At 34.0% G+C, this 17,844-nt stretch overlaps 1 protein-coding gene across 10 annotated transcripts in view; it reads left to right on the top strand.

Annotated features, from left to right (window-relative positions):
* Nucleotides 1-17,844, top strand: part of LRRIQ1 (leucine rich repeats and IQ motif containing 1) — a 217,662-nt gene that overhangs the window by 81,269 nt on the left and 118,549 nt on the right. For all 10 annotated transcript variants that reach the window (XR_012380668.1, XM_073900570.1, XM_073900567.1 and 7 more), the window contains 4 exons: nucleotides 4,010-4,189; nucleotides 7,612-8,058; nucleotides 10,263-10,473; nucleotides 17,370-17,489. Coding sequence is in view for 9 of the 10 variants with exons in the window: in XM_073900570.1 (XP_073756671.1) it covers nucleotides 4,010-4,189; nucleotides 7,612-8,058; nucleotides 10,263-10,473; nucleotides 17,370-17,489 (958 nt within the window). In the remaining variant the exon portion in view is untranslated. The remainder of the gene's footprint in view (nucleotides 1-4,009; nucleotides 4,190-7,611; nucleotides 8,059-10,262; nucleotides 10,474-17,369; nucleotides 17,490-17,844) is intronic.

Genomic DNA, 17,844 nt, shown 5'->3' with positions numbered 1-17,844 from the left:
CCACATCTTTTTTTTTAATATTTTATTTATTTATTTGACAGAGAGAGACACAGCGAGAGAGGGAACACAAACAGGGGGAGTGGGAGAGGGAGAAGCAGGCTTCCCGCTGAGCAGGGAGCCCGATGTGGGGCTCGATCCCAGGACCCTGAGACCGTGACCTGAGCCAAAGGCAGACGCTTAACGACTGAGCCACCCAGGCGCCCCCTTTTGAACCACATCTTAAAATGAATCAAATATATATAATATATGCCACTTATTTAACCCTTTGTGGTAAGTGTGGTAGTTTATGATAGGAGAAATAGCTTCAAGTAGCTTCAAGCCTAAAAAACCCTTAAAAAGTTTCAAAATATATAGACCCAAAGTTTCACTTGATCTTAGTCAAGAGGCTGAGAAGTGATGGACCCAAGTTTTCTTAACTAGCTTAAACTCTTTAACATTGTAAAACATCTGATAATTATCTTAAAGAACAAAATCTATTTGTGTTCCCTCTTTCCATACTTAAATATCTGTAAGAAAAAAAGGTATTATTTCTCAGAGAGTAAAGGGAGGTGAGGGTGGGAAATTAATCATGTGTCCCCAGTAAATGAAAAACTGGTGTTTTTCTTCTCTTTTTTTGCTTTAAGGAGATGTATTTATACCTTCCTTGTGATTATCTTTTATTAAACACTATCAAGATCATAACTATACAGAGCAATGTGTTATGACTTTAGTTGACCTTTGGAATTTGTGCCTTAATGGACCACTTCCTTCATTTATATATAAATTATACTTAAATATATGAAATGTAAATTATATATAAATTATTTATATAAATATATAAAATTACATTTTACAACTGTGTTTATATAAATGGATATGTCCACTCTGACTATACCATCTAGGTAGAGGGAATAACTGACTGGGGTTTTCCTTCTTAAATTTTAACATTTTAGTAATCTGATCTTGCCATCCTTCGTTTAGTTTTTAGGAACTGTAAGTTTGTTTCGTTTTGCTTTTTAATTAAAAAAACTTTTTTTAAAGGTTTCATTTATTTATTTGACACAGAGAGAGAGAGAGAGAGCACAAGTGGGGAGAGTAGCAGGTAACAGAAGAGGGAGAAGCAGGATCCCCGCTGAGCAGGGAGCCCGATGTGGGGCTCAATCCCAGGACCCTGGAATCACAACCCAAGCTGAAGGCAGACACTTAACTGACTGAGCCACCCAGGCACCCCTAAAAAACTTTATTTTTTAGGGAAGGTCAAATTAGCAAAATTAAGCAAAAAATATAGAGAATACCCACATACACCCTGTCCCCACACATGGACAACCTCCCCCACTATCAACATCCTGCACCAAATTGTTATACTTATTATAATTGATGAACCTACATCAACACATCATGATCACCTGAAGTCCATACTTTCCATTAGAGTTTACTCTTGGTGTCGTATATTCTATGGGTTTTGACAAATGTATAATGACATGTATCCACTGTGTAGTAGTATTATATAGAATAGTTTTACTGCCCTAAAAATGCTCTTTGCTTTGCCTGTTCATCCCACCCTCCACCTTAATCCCTGGCAACTACTGGTCTTTTTACTGTCTCCATGGTTTTGCTTCTTTCAAGAATTTCACATAGTTGGAATTGTACATGTGGCCCTATCAGATTGTCTTATTTCACTTAGTAATATGCATTTAAGATTCCTCCATGTCTATTCATGGCTTCATAGTTCATTTCTTTTTAGTGCTAAATAATATTCCTTTGTATGGATGTAACACAGTTTATTTATCCTTTTACCTACTGAAGGACATCTTGTTTGTTTCTGGGTTTTGGCAATTGCAAATAAAGCAATAAATGTCTGTGTGGAGATTTTGGTGCAGACATAGTTTTTAATTAATTTGGGTAAATCCAAGGAGCACATTGCTGTATTATAGTAAAAATATGTTTACTTTTGTAAGAAACCACCAAACTGTCTTCCAAAGTAACTACACTGGTTCTGCATTTCCACCAGCTGTGAGTGAGAGTTTCTGTTTCTTCACATCTTCACCAGCATTTGGTGGTGTCAGCATTTTGGATTGGATGTTCTAATAGGTAGATAATAGTATCTTATTATTTTATTTATTATCTTGTTATTTTAATTTACAATTCTCTAATGACAAATGATGTTGAACATCTTTCATATGCTTATTTGCCATCTGTATATCTTCTTTGGTGAGGTGTCAAGGTTTTTGGCCCATTTTTTAATTGGTATGTTTATTTTCTTATTGGGTTTTTAAAAAATTTTATTTATTTATTTGAGAGGGAGAGAGAGAGAATACACAGAGGGAGAGGGAGAAGCAGAAATCTGGTGAGCAGAGAGCCCGATGTGGGGCTTGATCCCAGGTCCCTGAGATCATGACCTGAGCTAAAGGCAGATGCTTAACCAACTGAGCCACCCAGGCTCCCCTCTCATTGTTGAGTTCTAAAATTTCTTTTTATACTTTTGGATAACAACCCTTTATCAGATATTTTTTCCCAGTATGTTGCTTGTCTTCACATTCTCTTGACATTGTCTTTCACGGAGCAGAAGTTTTTAAGTTTAGTGAAATCCAGCTTATCAATTATTTCTTTCATGAATTGTGTCTTAGGTATTATATCTAAAAAGTCATCATTATACACAGTATCATCTAGATTTTCTCCTGTGTTATCTTCTGGGAGTTTTATAGTTTTGCATTTTACATTTAGGTCTGTGACCCATTTTGAGTTAGATTTTGTGAAGGGTACAAAGTCTAGATTCTTTTTTCTTTTTTGCATGTAGATATCTAATTGCCCCAGCATCATTTATCTGTGCTCCATTGTATTGCCTTTGCTTCTTTGTCAAAGATTAGTTGATTCTATTTATGGGGATCTACTTCTGGGCTCTCTTTTCTATTCCACTGATCTATTTGTCTATTCTTTTGTCAGTACCATACTGTCTTGATTACTGTGGCTTCATTGTAAGTCTTGAAGTCAAAAGTGTTAGTCTTCCAACTTTGTTCTTTTTTTCAATATAGAATTGGATGTTCTGGGTTGTTGTTTGTTTGTTTTTTTTTTTTTGTCTCTTTTAATAAACTTTAGGATCAGTCTGTTGATATACACAAAATTACCTTACTGGTATTTTTAGTGGGATTGCATTGAGTCTGTAGATCAAGTTGAGAAGAATTGATTTCTTGACAATATTGAACTTATAATCTCTGAAGATATCTTCATTGGACACCTTTCCATTTATTTACTTCTTTGATATCTTTCATCAGTTTCTACTTTTCCTCATAGGAAATGTTAGTTTTTAACTAAGAGGTTTTATTCATTTAAGAAGTCCATTTTACCCCTGTGATCATTAGTGGCCTTGTAAAAGAGGCCCACAGTACCCCTGTGAAAGGTTTGGCAAGTACTTATAAATGGCTAGGTTTGGTGGACAGCTCTTGCTATCTGACTTGGTTTTTCACAGAATTAGGCTTTTAAATTGATACAGACTTTTGCTCATACCTCCAAGATTTTTATTATTATAATCTTTAGCAAGATTCAGGAAGAAATATAAGTTTATGTTTTTCAGATCATGATAAACAGGGTGATCTCTTACTGGTCTTGTGTTAGCCCTATTCTGAAGTATGTTTTACCAAGAAAAACAATCAGAATTTTCCCTACTTCTGAAATAAACATCAAATTTCAGTAAGATTATATTATCTTTTTAAAAGAGTGTATCTGATATTATTCTTTATATAGTGTAGCCTTTTATTTACTCCCAGCCCACGTTTCCAGCTGCTTAAATTTCCCATTTGTGTTATAGAGGAAAACGGTTAAATTTTTTGTCAAGTTTCTAAAACCTAACTATGTACATGACATGATACCATAAAATTTTTTAGGAAATTTAACAGTATAATTTTCTGTACAAAGTCAATAGCATTTTCTGGGATATACTCTGTGCTTATATTGTTTAAGTAATAGGTATATGGTTATTTTAGATATAAACTCTCCTTTTCAAGGTTATTAAATTTTTTCCTGCTTTCAATAGGCATTCTCTACTTAAAGTGTTACCAGCTCTAAGAATCCTCAATGGCGAAATACTAAACTCTTATTCAGAAAGGCACACTGAAGAATACTATGAACCAGAATTAGGACGTTTTGTGGTACTTTGTCAGTCTCAAATTCAAGAATTCAACTCACTAATTGAAAGCTATATTACTGGAAAAGGGTAAGACTGTTCACTTCCCCTTGTCATAATTTAAAGAAATAATTCAATCTATGTATATAATTTAAAAATACTTTGATTAATACAATAATACTTTTTTTTGGATTAGGGCTGTGTGTTTTAGGGATATTCTCCCTTAAAAACATAATTTAAAATATAATTTAAACGCTAAAGTATTAGATAAAATAAGTGAAATCAGGAGGATAGCTTCAAGACAAGAATCAAACATCCATTCAGTCATTCAATTAATCAGTCAAAAATTTGACAATTATTGTAGGCAAGACACACAAATAAGCTAAGTATTACACGTTATCCTTAATTCACAGATTAACATAAGAGAATATTAGATAAACAGTTACAATGGAGCAAGGCAAGTTTTATAATAAGTATAGCATTTATTATATATTAAGATATATTATACATGTATCATATTTATATATTAAATATTAGGAGAGCACAGTAGAGAAAAGCAGTCAACACGTGCACATATTCAGAGGAACAGAAGCTAAGAGGAGAGACCTAATCAGATATAAAAGAAAGAGAATTTCTTATTCCCCATCCCAAGTTAAGAGTGTGTTACATGAATGAATTATAATTGATCTTTCTATAACTTTTTTATGGATAGTATTTTCTAATTTGTATTGCTCCAGAAAACACAAATGAAAAAGGAAAACAATCTCATATCTCACTTATGGTGACTCTTCATTATAACTGAATTATGACTATAATATGTGCTTCCAAATACCTAAGCTTAATCATTAAATTATAATCCTTAATATTGCTCTTTGCATATTCATACATGCTCATCTATATAAGATTCGTTTTCTATTTAAATGTTTTTTAATGTAGTCTATTCAGTTTAAAAACAAATCTTACAGCTTTAAAAATAATTCCAGTTTTATAGATAATTAATGTTTGCTTTTAACAATACTAAGATTATTTACAAATCTTTGTGGAAAACTAAACTTATATCTCTTTGTATGTGTGTGATAATGTAGAATTTTTTTTGTGTAAAGGTGACCCTGATATCCCTCATGTTGAAACGTAGATTTCTCAATAACTTTGTATAATCTCTTGTCATTGCAGCGTGTTTCATTTTGGCATTGATCATGGAAAATAGACTATATTTTATATTAATAATAAATGGCGGTGAATTCAACACCAGTTATACACACTTATTATTCCAATATCGAATTGAGCCTTTTCTGCATTAGTAACCACCAAAATGAATGAAATACAAAATATCAAAAACACATGGGAGGAGCCTATGCTAATGTCTAATATTACTTTTGTGAACACAAGACTGTTTATCTCTACAGTTTAGGAAATATAACTTTCATTTTGTTGCTTTTTTTTTTAATTTTTTATTGTTATGTTAATCACCATATATTACATCATTAGTTTTTGGTGCAGTGTTCCATGATTCATTGTTTGTTCATAACACCCAGTGCTCCATGCAGAACGTGCCCTCCTCAATACCCATCACCAGGCTAACCCATCCCCCTACCCCCTCCCCTCTAGAACCCTCAGTTTGTTTTTCAGAGTCCATCATCTCTCATGGTTCGTCTCCCCCTCTGACATACTCCCCTTTTCTTCCTCTCCTGTTATCTTCTTCTTTTTCTTTTTTCTTAAAATATGTTGCGTTATTTGTTTCAGAAGTACAGGTCTGTGATTCAACAGTCTTGCACAATTCACAGTGCTCACCGTAGCACATACCCTCCCCAATGTCTATCACCCAGCCACCCCATCCCTCCCACCCGCAACCACTCCAGTAACGCTCAGTTTCTTTCCTGAGATTAAGAATTCCTCATATCAGTGAGGTCATGTGATACAAGTCTTTCTCTGATTGACTTATTTCACTCAGTATAACACCCTCCAGTTCCATCCACGTCGTTGCAAATGGCAAGATCTCTTTCCTTTTGATGGCTGCATAATATTCCATTGTGTATATATACCACATCTTCTTTATCCATTCATCTGTCGATGGGCATCTTGGCTCTTTCCACAGTTTGGCTATGGTGGACATTGCTGCTATAAACATTGGGGTACACGTACCCCTTCGGGTCCCTACATTTGTATCTTTGTGGTAAATACCCAGTAGTGCAATTGCTGGATCAAACGGTACCTCTAATTTCAACTGTTTGAGGAACCTCCATACTGTTTTCCAGAGTGGTTGCACCAGCTTGCATTCCCATCAACAGTGTAGGAGGGTTCCCCTTCCTCCACATCCCCGCCAACATCTGTCGTTCCCTGACTTATTAATTTTAGCCATTCTGACGGGTGTGAGGTGGTACCTCATTGAGGTTTTGATTTGGATTTCCCTGATGCCGAGCGATGTTGAGCACTTTTTCATGTGCCTGTTGGCCATTTGGATGTCTTCTTTGGAGAAATGTCTGTTCATGTCTTCTGCCCATTTCTTGACTGGATTATTTGTTCTTTGGGTGTTGAGTTTGATAAGTTCTTTATAGATTTTGGATACTAGCCCTTTATCTGATATGTCATTTGCAAATATTTTCTCCCATTCTGTCGGTTGTCTTTTGGTTTTGTGGACTGTTTCTTTTGCTGTGCAAAAGCTTTTTATCTTGATGAAATCCCACCTTTCATTTTGTATGGTATGGTTAAAAGTTTTATATTTATTTATATCCTGCATGTTTCAGAAAAAAAAAATAAGGTAACTTGTGGCTATATATTAAATACAGTCAGAAAATATACATTTGAAGTAAGTAAATTCTTAAAAATAAAACAAAAAATGAAAGATAAATAAAATGTAGCCAAGAAAAAGGCTCATACAGGTGCAAAGTCCTTTACATTTGCTATTGAGATCCCCAAATCTGGCAAACAGAAAGTCTGATTAATTACATAAGCCATAACCTTAATAAGATAGAAATTCAGCAGTTGTTCAAAAGGACCACAACCAATTATGCCTTCAAGTATTTGAATTCTCTTTGCGATGGATTATTTTTCCAGAGAAAAATGGGAATAAAAACTTTCCCATAATATAAGTTCTTTGTTTAAAAGTCCAATACAAATATTTTGCATGGCAAGAGTCAATGTAGAAAGTACTTTTAACTTTGTTTCATAAATAACTTCTCCAAATTTAGGCGGCCATGATTTCTCATGTTTATGGTAGTAAAAGCATGGATTTTTCTCATTCAGTTGTACCAAAAATACCTAGAATACAAATCGTTCTAAAACTTCCAGACATTTTGTCTGGATTGACAGATCTAAATTAGCTAAACAAATATTTTCAAATTTTGTTAGAAATGAGATAAATTTTTATATAAACAACCAGAAATAAGGTTTTAATGAATGTTGTAGTGAAGCTTAATTTTCATGTCAACCACACAAGGGAAATTTCCAAAACCTATACAAATTTTAATATTTGCTGATATAATTCTTATTAAATGTCTTCATTGTTTGTTTAGAAATTTTGTCACCTTGGATGCTGCAGAAAATCTCTGCCATTATTTTAAGAAATTAATGATACTTAGTAATGAATACCGATATTCACATGAACGTGGGAATGTAAGTATCACCCAGAGTGAAGAATCTGAAGCCCAGCAAAATCATTTGGCCCCTACAAATAGTGATAGCATACTGCAAAATAGAGTTCTCCACTCTTGTGCATACAAATATAAACTGGACTCACCAGATACCTCTGAGAAATGGATGAACTCTGGCTGTAGTCATTCCACATTAACCAACTCCTTATGTGAAGATATGGAAGGAGGAAATCAGGAAGAAATAGTAGACCAGAAGGGAGAAGATAGCAAATCAAACAGTGTCCCCATCAAAAGAATCCCATTCATGGAAACAGTAATGACAAGCTCTGTGCTGTGGAATTGCCAAAATACTGAACATCGTAAGAAAATGTAAGATTTATAGAACATTTTTCTTTTACAGTTGGATATCTTTTATTTTTTATGGATAGTCTTAGGTAATGTTACCAAATGATAATTTGGTAAAGGATTTAAATCACTATTGTATTTCATAGTAATTCCCTTAATTATGTTTTTATGATGTGTGTACAAATTATTATAGTACAGTTTAATTTTATTGAATTTTGGCAGACTCTGATTTAATTGACTAGTATTTTATTAAAAAATGAGTACGTGTAAAATTATGTTTCCTGCCTTCTTTTTTTTTAAAGATTTTATTTATTTATTTGAGAGAGAGAGCATGAGTGGGGGTGGGGAGAAGGGAGAGAGAGAAGCAGACTCCCCCCTGAGCAGGGATCCTGACATGGGCTCGATCCCAGGACCCCGGGATTATGACCTGAGCTGAGGACAGACACTTAACTGACTGAGCCAACTAGGCGCCCCATTGACTTCAAATCTTTAAACAATTAAAATGAATTTTTAAGAAGAAATAAAACACTTTGCTATTCTAAAAATAATATGAAGAAAATGCTGAATAATCAGGTAATTTCACTTTTTTAAAACATACTTTTCATGTGCCATTTATTTGCTTATTGATTCATTCAATAAGCATCTATGCAAGGATTTGAATGTATATGCTATAATTTTCTTTGGTATAACAACCGATAAAGTATGGCAATATTCTTCAAGATTAATCACATAAAACCCTTCCAACTATCAAATACTTTTATTTTTTTTCTTTCAACTTTTATTTAAATTCCAGTTAGTTAACATACAGTGTAATATTAGTTTCAGGTGTATAATATAGTGATTCAACACTTGCATACATTACCTGGTTCTCATCACAACAGTACCCTCCTATATCCCCATCACCCATTTAACCCATCCCCCTGCCCACCTCCCCTCTAGCAACCCTCAGTTTGTTCTCTATAGATAAGAGTCTGTTTTATGGTTTGCTAACTATGAAATACTTTTAAAAAGCTTATGGTTGGCACCTGGGTAGCTCAGTCACTTGAGCATCTGACTCCTGACTTTGGCTCAGGTCCTGATCTCGATCTCGGGGTCCTGGGAACTAGGGCTGGCTCCCTGATTAGTGGTGAGTCTACTGGAAGATTCTCCCTTTATCACTCTCCCTCTGACCCTCTCCCTGCTCGCATTCCCTCTTTCTCTTTCTAAAATAAAATAAATAAATCTTCAAAAAAATTAAAAAGCTAATGGCTTTAATTTTTTATTGAACCAGCAAAGATTACTTTTTACTTAGGCTTGTCAACTTTTTTTTTCTTTTTTTACTTTTGGCCTCAGTGTCAAGCCAACAAAATTAAAAATAGTTAAATTCAGCTTCTCCTGTAATAACAGGTGCTGAATTAAGGCAGAATGCAGAGTGTCACAGTAGCTAATCTTGTTTTTCCTAGTCTATTCTTTTAGAATTTGTCAGTATGAATGGTGATTTCTTTTCTGAAAGTTATGTTAAAAAGTTTGATATGCTGAAACTTATATGTCTTCCCTAATGCAAAAATTTTTTAAAAATTTATTGAAAGTGTCTTTAACACTTCCTAATTTATAAGTCATTAATTTATTTAATCAATTGCTTTTGCTCTGTAAGGGAGGAAAAATAGCTTTTACTTCTATCCTTCTAAGTTCTCAGCTGGAATCCCTGTAACAAAAGGTAGATTAATAAGAGAAAAGCATAGAAATGTACTATATGCTGGCTAATTGAACATAATAATAAAAAATAAAATAAAACAGAAAAAGAAATGTATTTAATATAAGTTTTACATGACATGGGAGTCTTCATAAAGAAATTAAGACCTGTAGAAATAGTTAAACCTGAGCACTTTTATATTAGGTTTGATGAAAAGTAGAAGGTCGTGGAAAATACGGTTAGGGCAAAGAGTATGAACTAAGCACAGTAAACTAGGGTAAATTTAGCAAGTCCTGTTTATTCAGATTTGTCTGTCATCCCTTCATCTTCAGATAAGAATGCTTCTTTTCTCTAAGTTACTGGCCCATTTCTCTCCTTCAGATTTGAAGGTTTTCCATCACATTTTTACTTATGTGCCTATAGTTAAGCCAGAAAGTTCTTATTTTTAAATAATACCTTACGTATTTCATGTTTACAAAAATAGTTTATGAGGACCTCTCACCCTCAACTGTGTTTTTATGGATACTAAACATGTTTTCTTTTCTCTTCTTAATAGTATGGCAGCTATGGTAATCCAGGCATACTGGCGTGGTTACATCGTGCGCAGACATATTCATTTCCCCTCAAGGCTACATACTACTGCAATAGGACCCCTGATATCCCAGCCAAATTACTGCATCAAGAATAAAACTATTTTAAAGAAAGAAAAAAGAGAAAACACTGTGAATATCCAAGAACAGAGGGAGAAGGCTGCTATTCTTATTCAGGTTAGTTTTAATTTTTTGGTAAAATAGTCCTGAGAGATGTATTTCTCATCTTTCACTGGGTTATTCTGTATAACAGATAACTGCCAAATCTTAGTGATTTAAACTACTGGGCTTATTTCTTACTCAGGTGATATGTAGGCTGCAGATTGGCTGTACCTGTGCTTAGTATCTAGGCTGAAGGTGTAGTCTATAATTTAGAAATACTATTCTCACGATCAATCATGAGATATCACACAATCATATTTAAAGCTTCTGCCCAGATATGTCATTTGCCACATCTGCTAACATTGGTTAGCTATAACAACTCTTAGTTGGCCTAATTTAAAGCTCTTTTTAGAAATGTGTTTAAAAATCTACTAAAATAATTGTTAAAGGCCTTCAAATACACGTTCAAATTAAAAAATTAAAATTTTTTTAAATTTTAATTCAAATTAAAAATTCAGAAAGCAAGTAGTGAATAGACTTAATTCACCCTCACCAAGATCAGATTTTGAAATGAAGTTCCAACATCACATTCATCCTTTTATTTATTTATTTGTCAAATACTTTTTAGAACCTACTCTTTGTCAAGCACTATTCTGGGCTCAGGAACCATAACTCTAAACAAACCATACAAGTTCTCTGCCCTCACAGAATTTACATAATGATGGAAGAGGCAGAACTAAATAAATACATAAATATAATATAAACTAAATAAGTACATAAAATAAGGTCTGTGGAAATTCATGGTACTGTGCCTGAATTGAAAGATAATAACCAAAAATTTAGTGTTTCCCTTTATTCATTCATTCAATAAATATTTCTTGATAAAAAATATTCCTAGCTTATATTCTATTGGAATGAGCAGTTAGTAAATAAGTATGTTAGACAGTGATAAGTCTTAAAAGGAAAAATAAAGTGGGAAAAGGGTAGAAGTATCAAGGGAAAGTTTTCCATTTCAGATATGATGGAGATGGAAGACCAGAAAAGGAGACATTACAGTGAGAGATTAAGCCATTGGATGTTGGGGAAGAACATTCCAGACGGTGGAATATCTGATTTAGGAGCAAACTGCAGTGTTTAAAGAGCAGCAAGAAGCCAGTATGACTGGACAGTGATAGAGGGGAGAAGGGTGACGCTTACAAATCATAAGTCATGGTAAAGACTTTGGCTTTTACTCTGAATGACATGGGAAGATATTGCAGGAATCTGAGCAGTGGACTCACATGATCAAGTTTACTTTATGTTGTGATTATACTGTAGGAAGGCAGGAGTAGAAGCAGAAAAATCAGTTAGGAGCTATTACAGTAATTCAGACAAGGGATAATGGTAGCAAGGATCAGAGTGTTGCAGTAGAAGTGGTAAGAAAATCACATTCCAGAATATATGTTGGTTTATTTTGAGGCATACATCCTTTGAAGGTAGAACTGATGATACTAGTTCATGGGGATGTGCTGTATGAGAGAGAGTGAGGAGTCATGGATCCCTCCAAGACATTGACATATGCAACTAGAAGAATAGCCTTAAAATTAAGTTGCTGGCTTTCACTATTAAAACCATAGTTTTCTGGGGCACCTGGGTGGCTCAGTCGTTAAGCGTCTGCCTTCAGCTCGGGCTGTGATCCCAGGGTCCTGGGATCAAGCCCCACATTGGGCTCCCTGCTTGGCTGGAAGCCTGCTTCGCCCTCTCCCACTCCCCCTGCTTGTGTTCCCTCTCTCACTGTGTCTCCCTCTGTCAAATAAATAAAATCTTAAAAAAAATAGATAAAACCATAGTTTTAAAAATTATCTTTGTTGTGGTTCTAATGAATATTAGAATTAGATTGAGTATTTCAGTTGACTTAATTTGTCTGAACTGTACTCCTAAAGGCAACGCATAGGCAAAGGTGTTACTGATGCCTGAATGGTGGTGGGAGTCTGGGTAGGACAATGGATTCAAGCAAACTCTGAAGAAAAGAAGGAACCTCAGTTACTATCTCAAAACATTATTCTGCCACATGAAGAATGAATATATCATGCAGACCAAACTCCCTACTGTTATCAGTTGTTATACTTTTTTCAACGCTGATGGTATATGAATATTAAACTTTTGCTTCATTCTGTTCAATAGAGAATTTCACTACTTTGTGAAACAGTCTAGTTCAGTGATTAATATCTCTGCTGAATGTTCTTTTGTTGAGCTTCCGTGTATCTGTAACGAAAGTAAGCATAATCCAGCCTTTCTCTGCGACTTAGAATGAGTCCCTTTTGTTGTACAATATGGTACTTAAAATTATTGAAGTCATCTCAGTTTCATTTCCTTGTCTCCTGAGTACAATCATCTAGTTTCTTAAACCATTCATATTAAAATATGAATTCTAGACTGCCTGAACATCCTGGAGAGCAGAGCATGATATAATTGAAAGAGCCTTTAGAAGGAGCAAAATGGAAATTTTATCGTGGATGTCATAGAGACTGTTCTCTGCTCGCCAAACCTCACATTCTCCTCTTCTTCCAAGCATACCGCCTGACTAGATATCCCACCTTCCCTTGCACTTTAACATGGCCCCTCTTCTGAGTCCCACTCAATACAATATGAATGAAAGATACATGCACCACTTGCACATCTGGCTCATTAAATGTGCCAGAGACATTCCTTCATACTCTTTATCCTTTCTGGTTGGTTGAAATGAAGACAGTTTCTGAGGCATCATTGGAAGCTGTCTGTTGGGGTTATAGAGTCGGCGAAGTCTGGATACCTGAATCACTTTTTGTTGAAGTGCTGCCCCCTTGTCTTTGTCAGCCTCTCAGTGTTTGTTAGGTGATTAAGAAATAAGCTATTGTTTTTTGAGATATTATACATTTTTGGATATTTTTGTTATTGTACTTAGCTTGCCCCAACTAATATAAAGGATATAGGATACACCTTGAGACATAGATAGGGTTCATTGTAAATATGTAAGAGAATAGAATTCTCTTATATTTAAAATATAGTGGAATGTACATAATATAAACTAAATAAGTACATAAAATAAGGTCTGTGGAAATTCATGGTACTGTGCCTGAATTGAAAGATAGTAACCAAAAATTTAGTGTTCCCCTTTATTCATTCATTCAATAAATATTTCTTGATATAAAATTATATATAAAGGATAGTAGAAATAAAAGAACCTAGAATTTCATATTACTGGAATAATAAGAAGTTATAAGAAACTGGACTACCATAACAACTGGAAAATATAGGACAAACGTGGCTGGAAATGTGTGAAGGATTTCAACAGGGAGCAAATATATTGGTATGTTCTGGATGTGGGAGTTGATAGTAGTTGGAGGAAAAAAAGATGCCAGATTGCCTGGCCAGGGAATTAATTTGAATGTGTGAGAAAGATGAATTAATTGTAGATGGATTACCAGGGAAAAGTTGAAACCTTGACAGAAACAAATAAGCTAGAAGAAGTATCTGAACATATTATATATTACCATTATTTCTCATAAACTGAATAGAGATGGCTGAAACTTGAATTCTTGACCCTATTGCAGATTCAGGAGGGAAATATCTATATGTGTCACACCAGAAAGACACCACATTTTGTATTGCATTCTAGAGCTTTGTAGAAGTCCGATCCCTGATGAGTGGAGCTGGATCCATTGTGAACCACAGCAAGCCAATCCTTGTTGAAGGCCTGGATTAAAGAGTTCCCTTTAGACCCTCTTTTCCCTAGGTCTGCACTCACCTTGATATCTTCTATAATCAACTCTTCATAACCAACCCACCTCTCCCTACTCATCACCAGATTATTTGAAATAAATCCCATATATCATTTCTTTTATAGATATTTCAGTATGAATTTCTATAAGACCTATTGTTTTAAGTATAACACATTACTAACCTAAAAATTGAAAATTATTCTTCAATATCACCAAATATCAATATTCAGATTTCTCTGTTTTATAAATGTTTGTTTACAGATTTTTCTTGATCAAAATATAAATAAGGTCATTACTTTGCCTTCAGTTTAAATGTTAGGTCTTGGGGCACCTGGGTGGCTCACTTGTTAAGTGTCTGCCTTCGGCTCAGGTCATGATCCCAGGGTTCTGGGATTGAGCCCCGGATCCCTGCTCGGCAGAGAGCCTGCTTCTCCTTCTCCCTCTGCCTGCCACTCTTCTTCTTCTCCCTCTGCCTGCCTCTCTTCCTATCTCTGTTAAATAAATAAATAAAAATCTTAAAAAAAATAAAAAATAAATAAATGTGAAGTCTTGTAAATATATAGTAACCCCTCTCTTTTTTCCTCACAATTTATTTATTAAGGAAACTAGGTCTTCTGTCCTACAGTTTTCTACTTTCTGAATTTTGCCAGATGCATCCCCATGGTATCACTTACATATTTCTTGCTCCCTTGTTTTCTGTAAGCTGGCAGTAGGTTCTAAAATTTCATATGATTTGGGTTTAGTTTTTTATCAAGAATACTTCATAAGTGGTGGTGGTATATATTACAGTGAGGAGGTACATAATGTCTAGTCGCCTCTCTTTTCAGAATACTAGTGACCATTGATAATCATTGCCTACATCAATTCGTGTATTAACAGTTGTAAAATATTGATACTCTACATATAATTTCTTCATTTATTATCTAAAATATGTCAGTAAAGAGAAACTTAGTTCAACTACTTAGTTACCTTGAGGTACAGTTCATTCTGGAAAGGTAGGTTAAATGCTTGATGCTATTTTACCAATTTTAAGATTAATGAGCTTTCCTAGCATCCTTCAGAGGTCACCATAATGTGTTCTATCATAATGTACACATGAATTTTTAAAATATATGATATATTTAATTCCATTGCAGTTTCATTCTTATTGATGCTCAAATTGTCACTTGTTTGGCCAAGTTAGCTTCAAGTTAAGCTTTTGTGACACAATTCATTGGTTTTTAAAATTTCCCTTACTTTTTAATGTGCCATGATGTTTCAGGTTCATTTTGTATACATTTTGCCCCAGGCCTAAAGTCAGTCATTGCTCTGAAGATCTTTGATTCCTTTAGTGGGAATATTTAGAGACCAGTCTGGGTTTTAGGAATGCATTAGGATTTTAGAAGTGTTGTTGCTATTGGTATGGTCATTGTTTTTAAAATTTTTTCACTGTAGTGACGAGTTTACAAATACATATTTTTAAGAAAAAATCTACCCTTGGGTTCATACTGATATTTTAAAATTAAATTTAGGACTATAGGACTTTTACTTATTTGATTTTATATTTACATCTCTTTTCTTCTATGGAAAGTTCTGGTTCCAATGAATGACATTAAGATAATTGTTCTTTTTTTTTTTCTCCTTTTCACTTCCCCTTCTGTGTGTATGTGTGTGTCTCTGTGTGTCTGTGCCTGTGTTTACATGCACATACATAGTGGAAATAAACAAGGACTATACAAATGAGAAAATAAAACAAACAAACTAAGCTATTTATTCAGAGAGTGCTATAGCGAGGGAGTCAGCCACTATCACTTGCCTCTGGCATAAGCTCAAAGGCAGGGAGGAGAGTAGGAAATCTTTAGAGTGGTAAAAGAGAGAGAGGAAGGGAGAGAGGTCTCCAGATATAGTCTAATTGGAGGTTTTTGGTATTAGTTGGGAAGCATATTTGCCTATCTCTGGTTGGTCCTGAGTTAGAAGTAGGGACAAAAATAAGGAGGCTGACAGTCATTGATTGACCAAGTCTTGACCATTCTTGGCTAATTGTTGCCGAGGTTGTGGTTTAGCTTTCTAGGTTGGTTGCTGCAGAGGTTGTGAGTGACTTCTATTGTTATATATGATCTGGCTATTGTCTTATATATTCCACTTTTCAATATATATTTTTTCTGTAATAACAATACCAATATTATTACTAACGATATGATATGAAAACATATTGAAGGTATCTTTTGTAATGAAATTTGTCTTTTGAGTATATTTCACTAGGAAAATAGTCAAATAAATCTATTTTAAAGTCACTTCAGATAAATTCTGTGTGTGTATGCTTATGGCATGAAACATATTTTTCTTTGTTCATTTTATGATTATCTTAAGCATGTGCACAGTTCCAAAGTCAAATCTAAGAAAGGTATATTCAGAGAAGTCTGGCTTCTATAACTGAATCTTCCATTTTCTGCCTCTATCCTTAATAATTTTTAAAATTAATTTTACAAGTTACACTTTTACTTTTTAAATATTAGCAAACATATACATATATATTTAAATATATATTTATATAATTTATGTTTATTATATTATATACAGTCTTTCATAGATAAATGGTAGCATGTAATACACACTTATTTCTATCTTGTTTTTTTTTGCACTTAATGTATCCTGGAGCTCACTCCCTAGTACTTATTCTTTAAAAGCTATGTGTTCTTGGAGTTATAGTTAGAAAAGGTTTCTCTACTCCAACATTATTGAGAAATCTGAATGGTTTTAATTCTATTATTATGTGCTTAGTTTATTTAAAAATGAAATTAGTTAATAGTTATGGGCCAGGATAGTACCTCTCCAATATGGCCATTTGTATATGTTGAAATTTGCCTAAATGTGCGTTAGTTTATTTTATACATAATTATTTGAAAATCAGAAAAATTGGTTTTCCTTTGTATCTATTTCTTCTTAGTTTAGAATGGGTCCTGGTGGAATTGTCAGATAATTGATTGGTTGACCTACATGTGCAGCTGAGGGAGTTTTAGAGATTCTTTTCTGCTTACCACGAGGAAAGTCTCCTGAGATTCAGAACTTTAGACACATGCAGTTGTTTAATTTATCTTACAGTTTTAAGTGTCACATAAAGTTCAAAAAACAAATTATTGAGCCATTAAACTAAGGTCTTAGATGTTTTATCTTCCTAATGGGATAACACAGAGAATCTGGTTTGTAGTTTGATCTATAACCTTGTATAACATGCTTTAAATTTTTGTTTAGGCAGTTTGGAAGGGCTTTCTTTTGAGAAAGAAACTGACAACAGCTTTAGAGGCTATTAAGAATGAAGAATCTGAAGAAGAATATGAAGAAATAAACTTAGAGGATTTTACATTTGATGAAGTAAGTACCAACTACAAAATATAAATATTTTAAAAATTTTTTTAGCATACTACTTTGGAACCAAATCAGTTTCTAAGATTTTTATCCTCTTAACACTATATTACAGATTTTTTTTAAACAACACTTGAAAAAGTATGCTTCTAATCTCTTAATATCTTTTTTATGTACTCTACAGCGTGTACAGTATGTAAACATGGTCATAGAATATTTATAAGAGTTTCTGTGTGCTCTTTGACCAGATTTACACAATGTTTTGTTTATCAGTTATCCTTCATTAAATATAACTCTGAGCTTATTTATGCCCTGCTTAACAACATTTTGTAGTTCTTTGTTACCTAGGAAAATGCAAACATCC

This window comes from Callorhinus ursinus, unplaced genomic scaffold (genome assembly GCF_003265705.2).
Source record: "Callorhinus ursinus isolate GAN/ISIS: 27379988/994484 unplaced genomic scaffold, GSC_fseal_2.0 scaffold14, whole genome shotgun sequence".
Taxonomy (NCBI): Eukaryota; Metazoa; Chordata; class Mammalia; order Carnivora; family Otariidae; genus Callorhinus; species Callorhinus ursinus.
The sequence above is the reverse complement of the archived record's forward strand: the minus strand, read 5'-3'. Positions and strand labels throughout refer to the sequence as shown.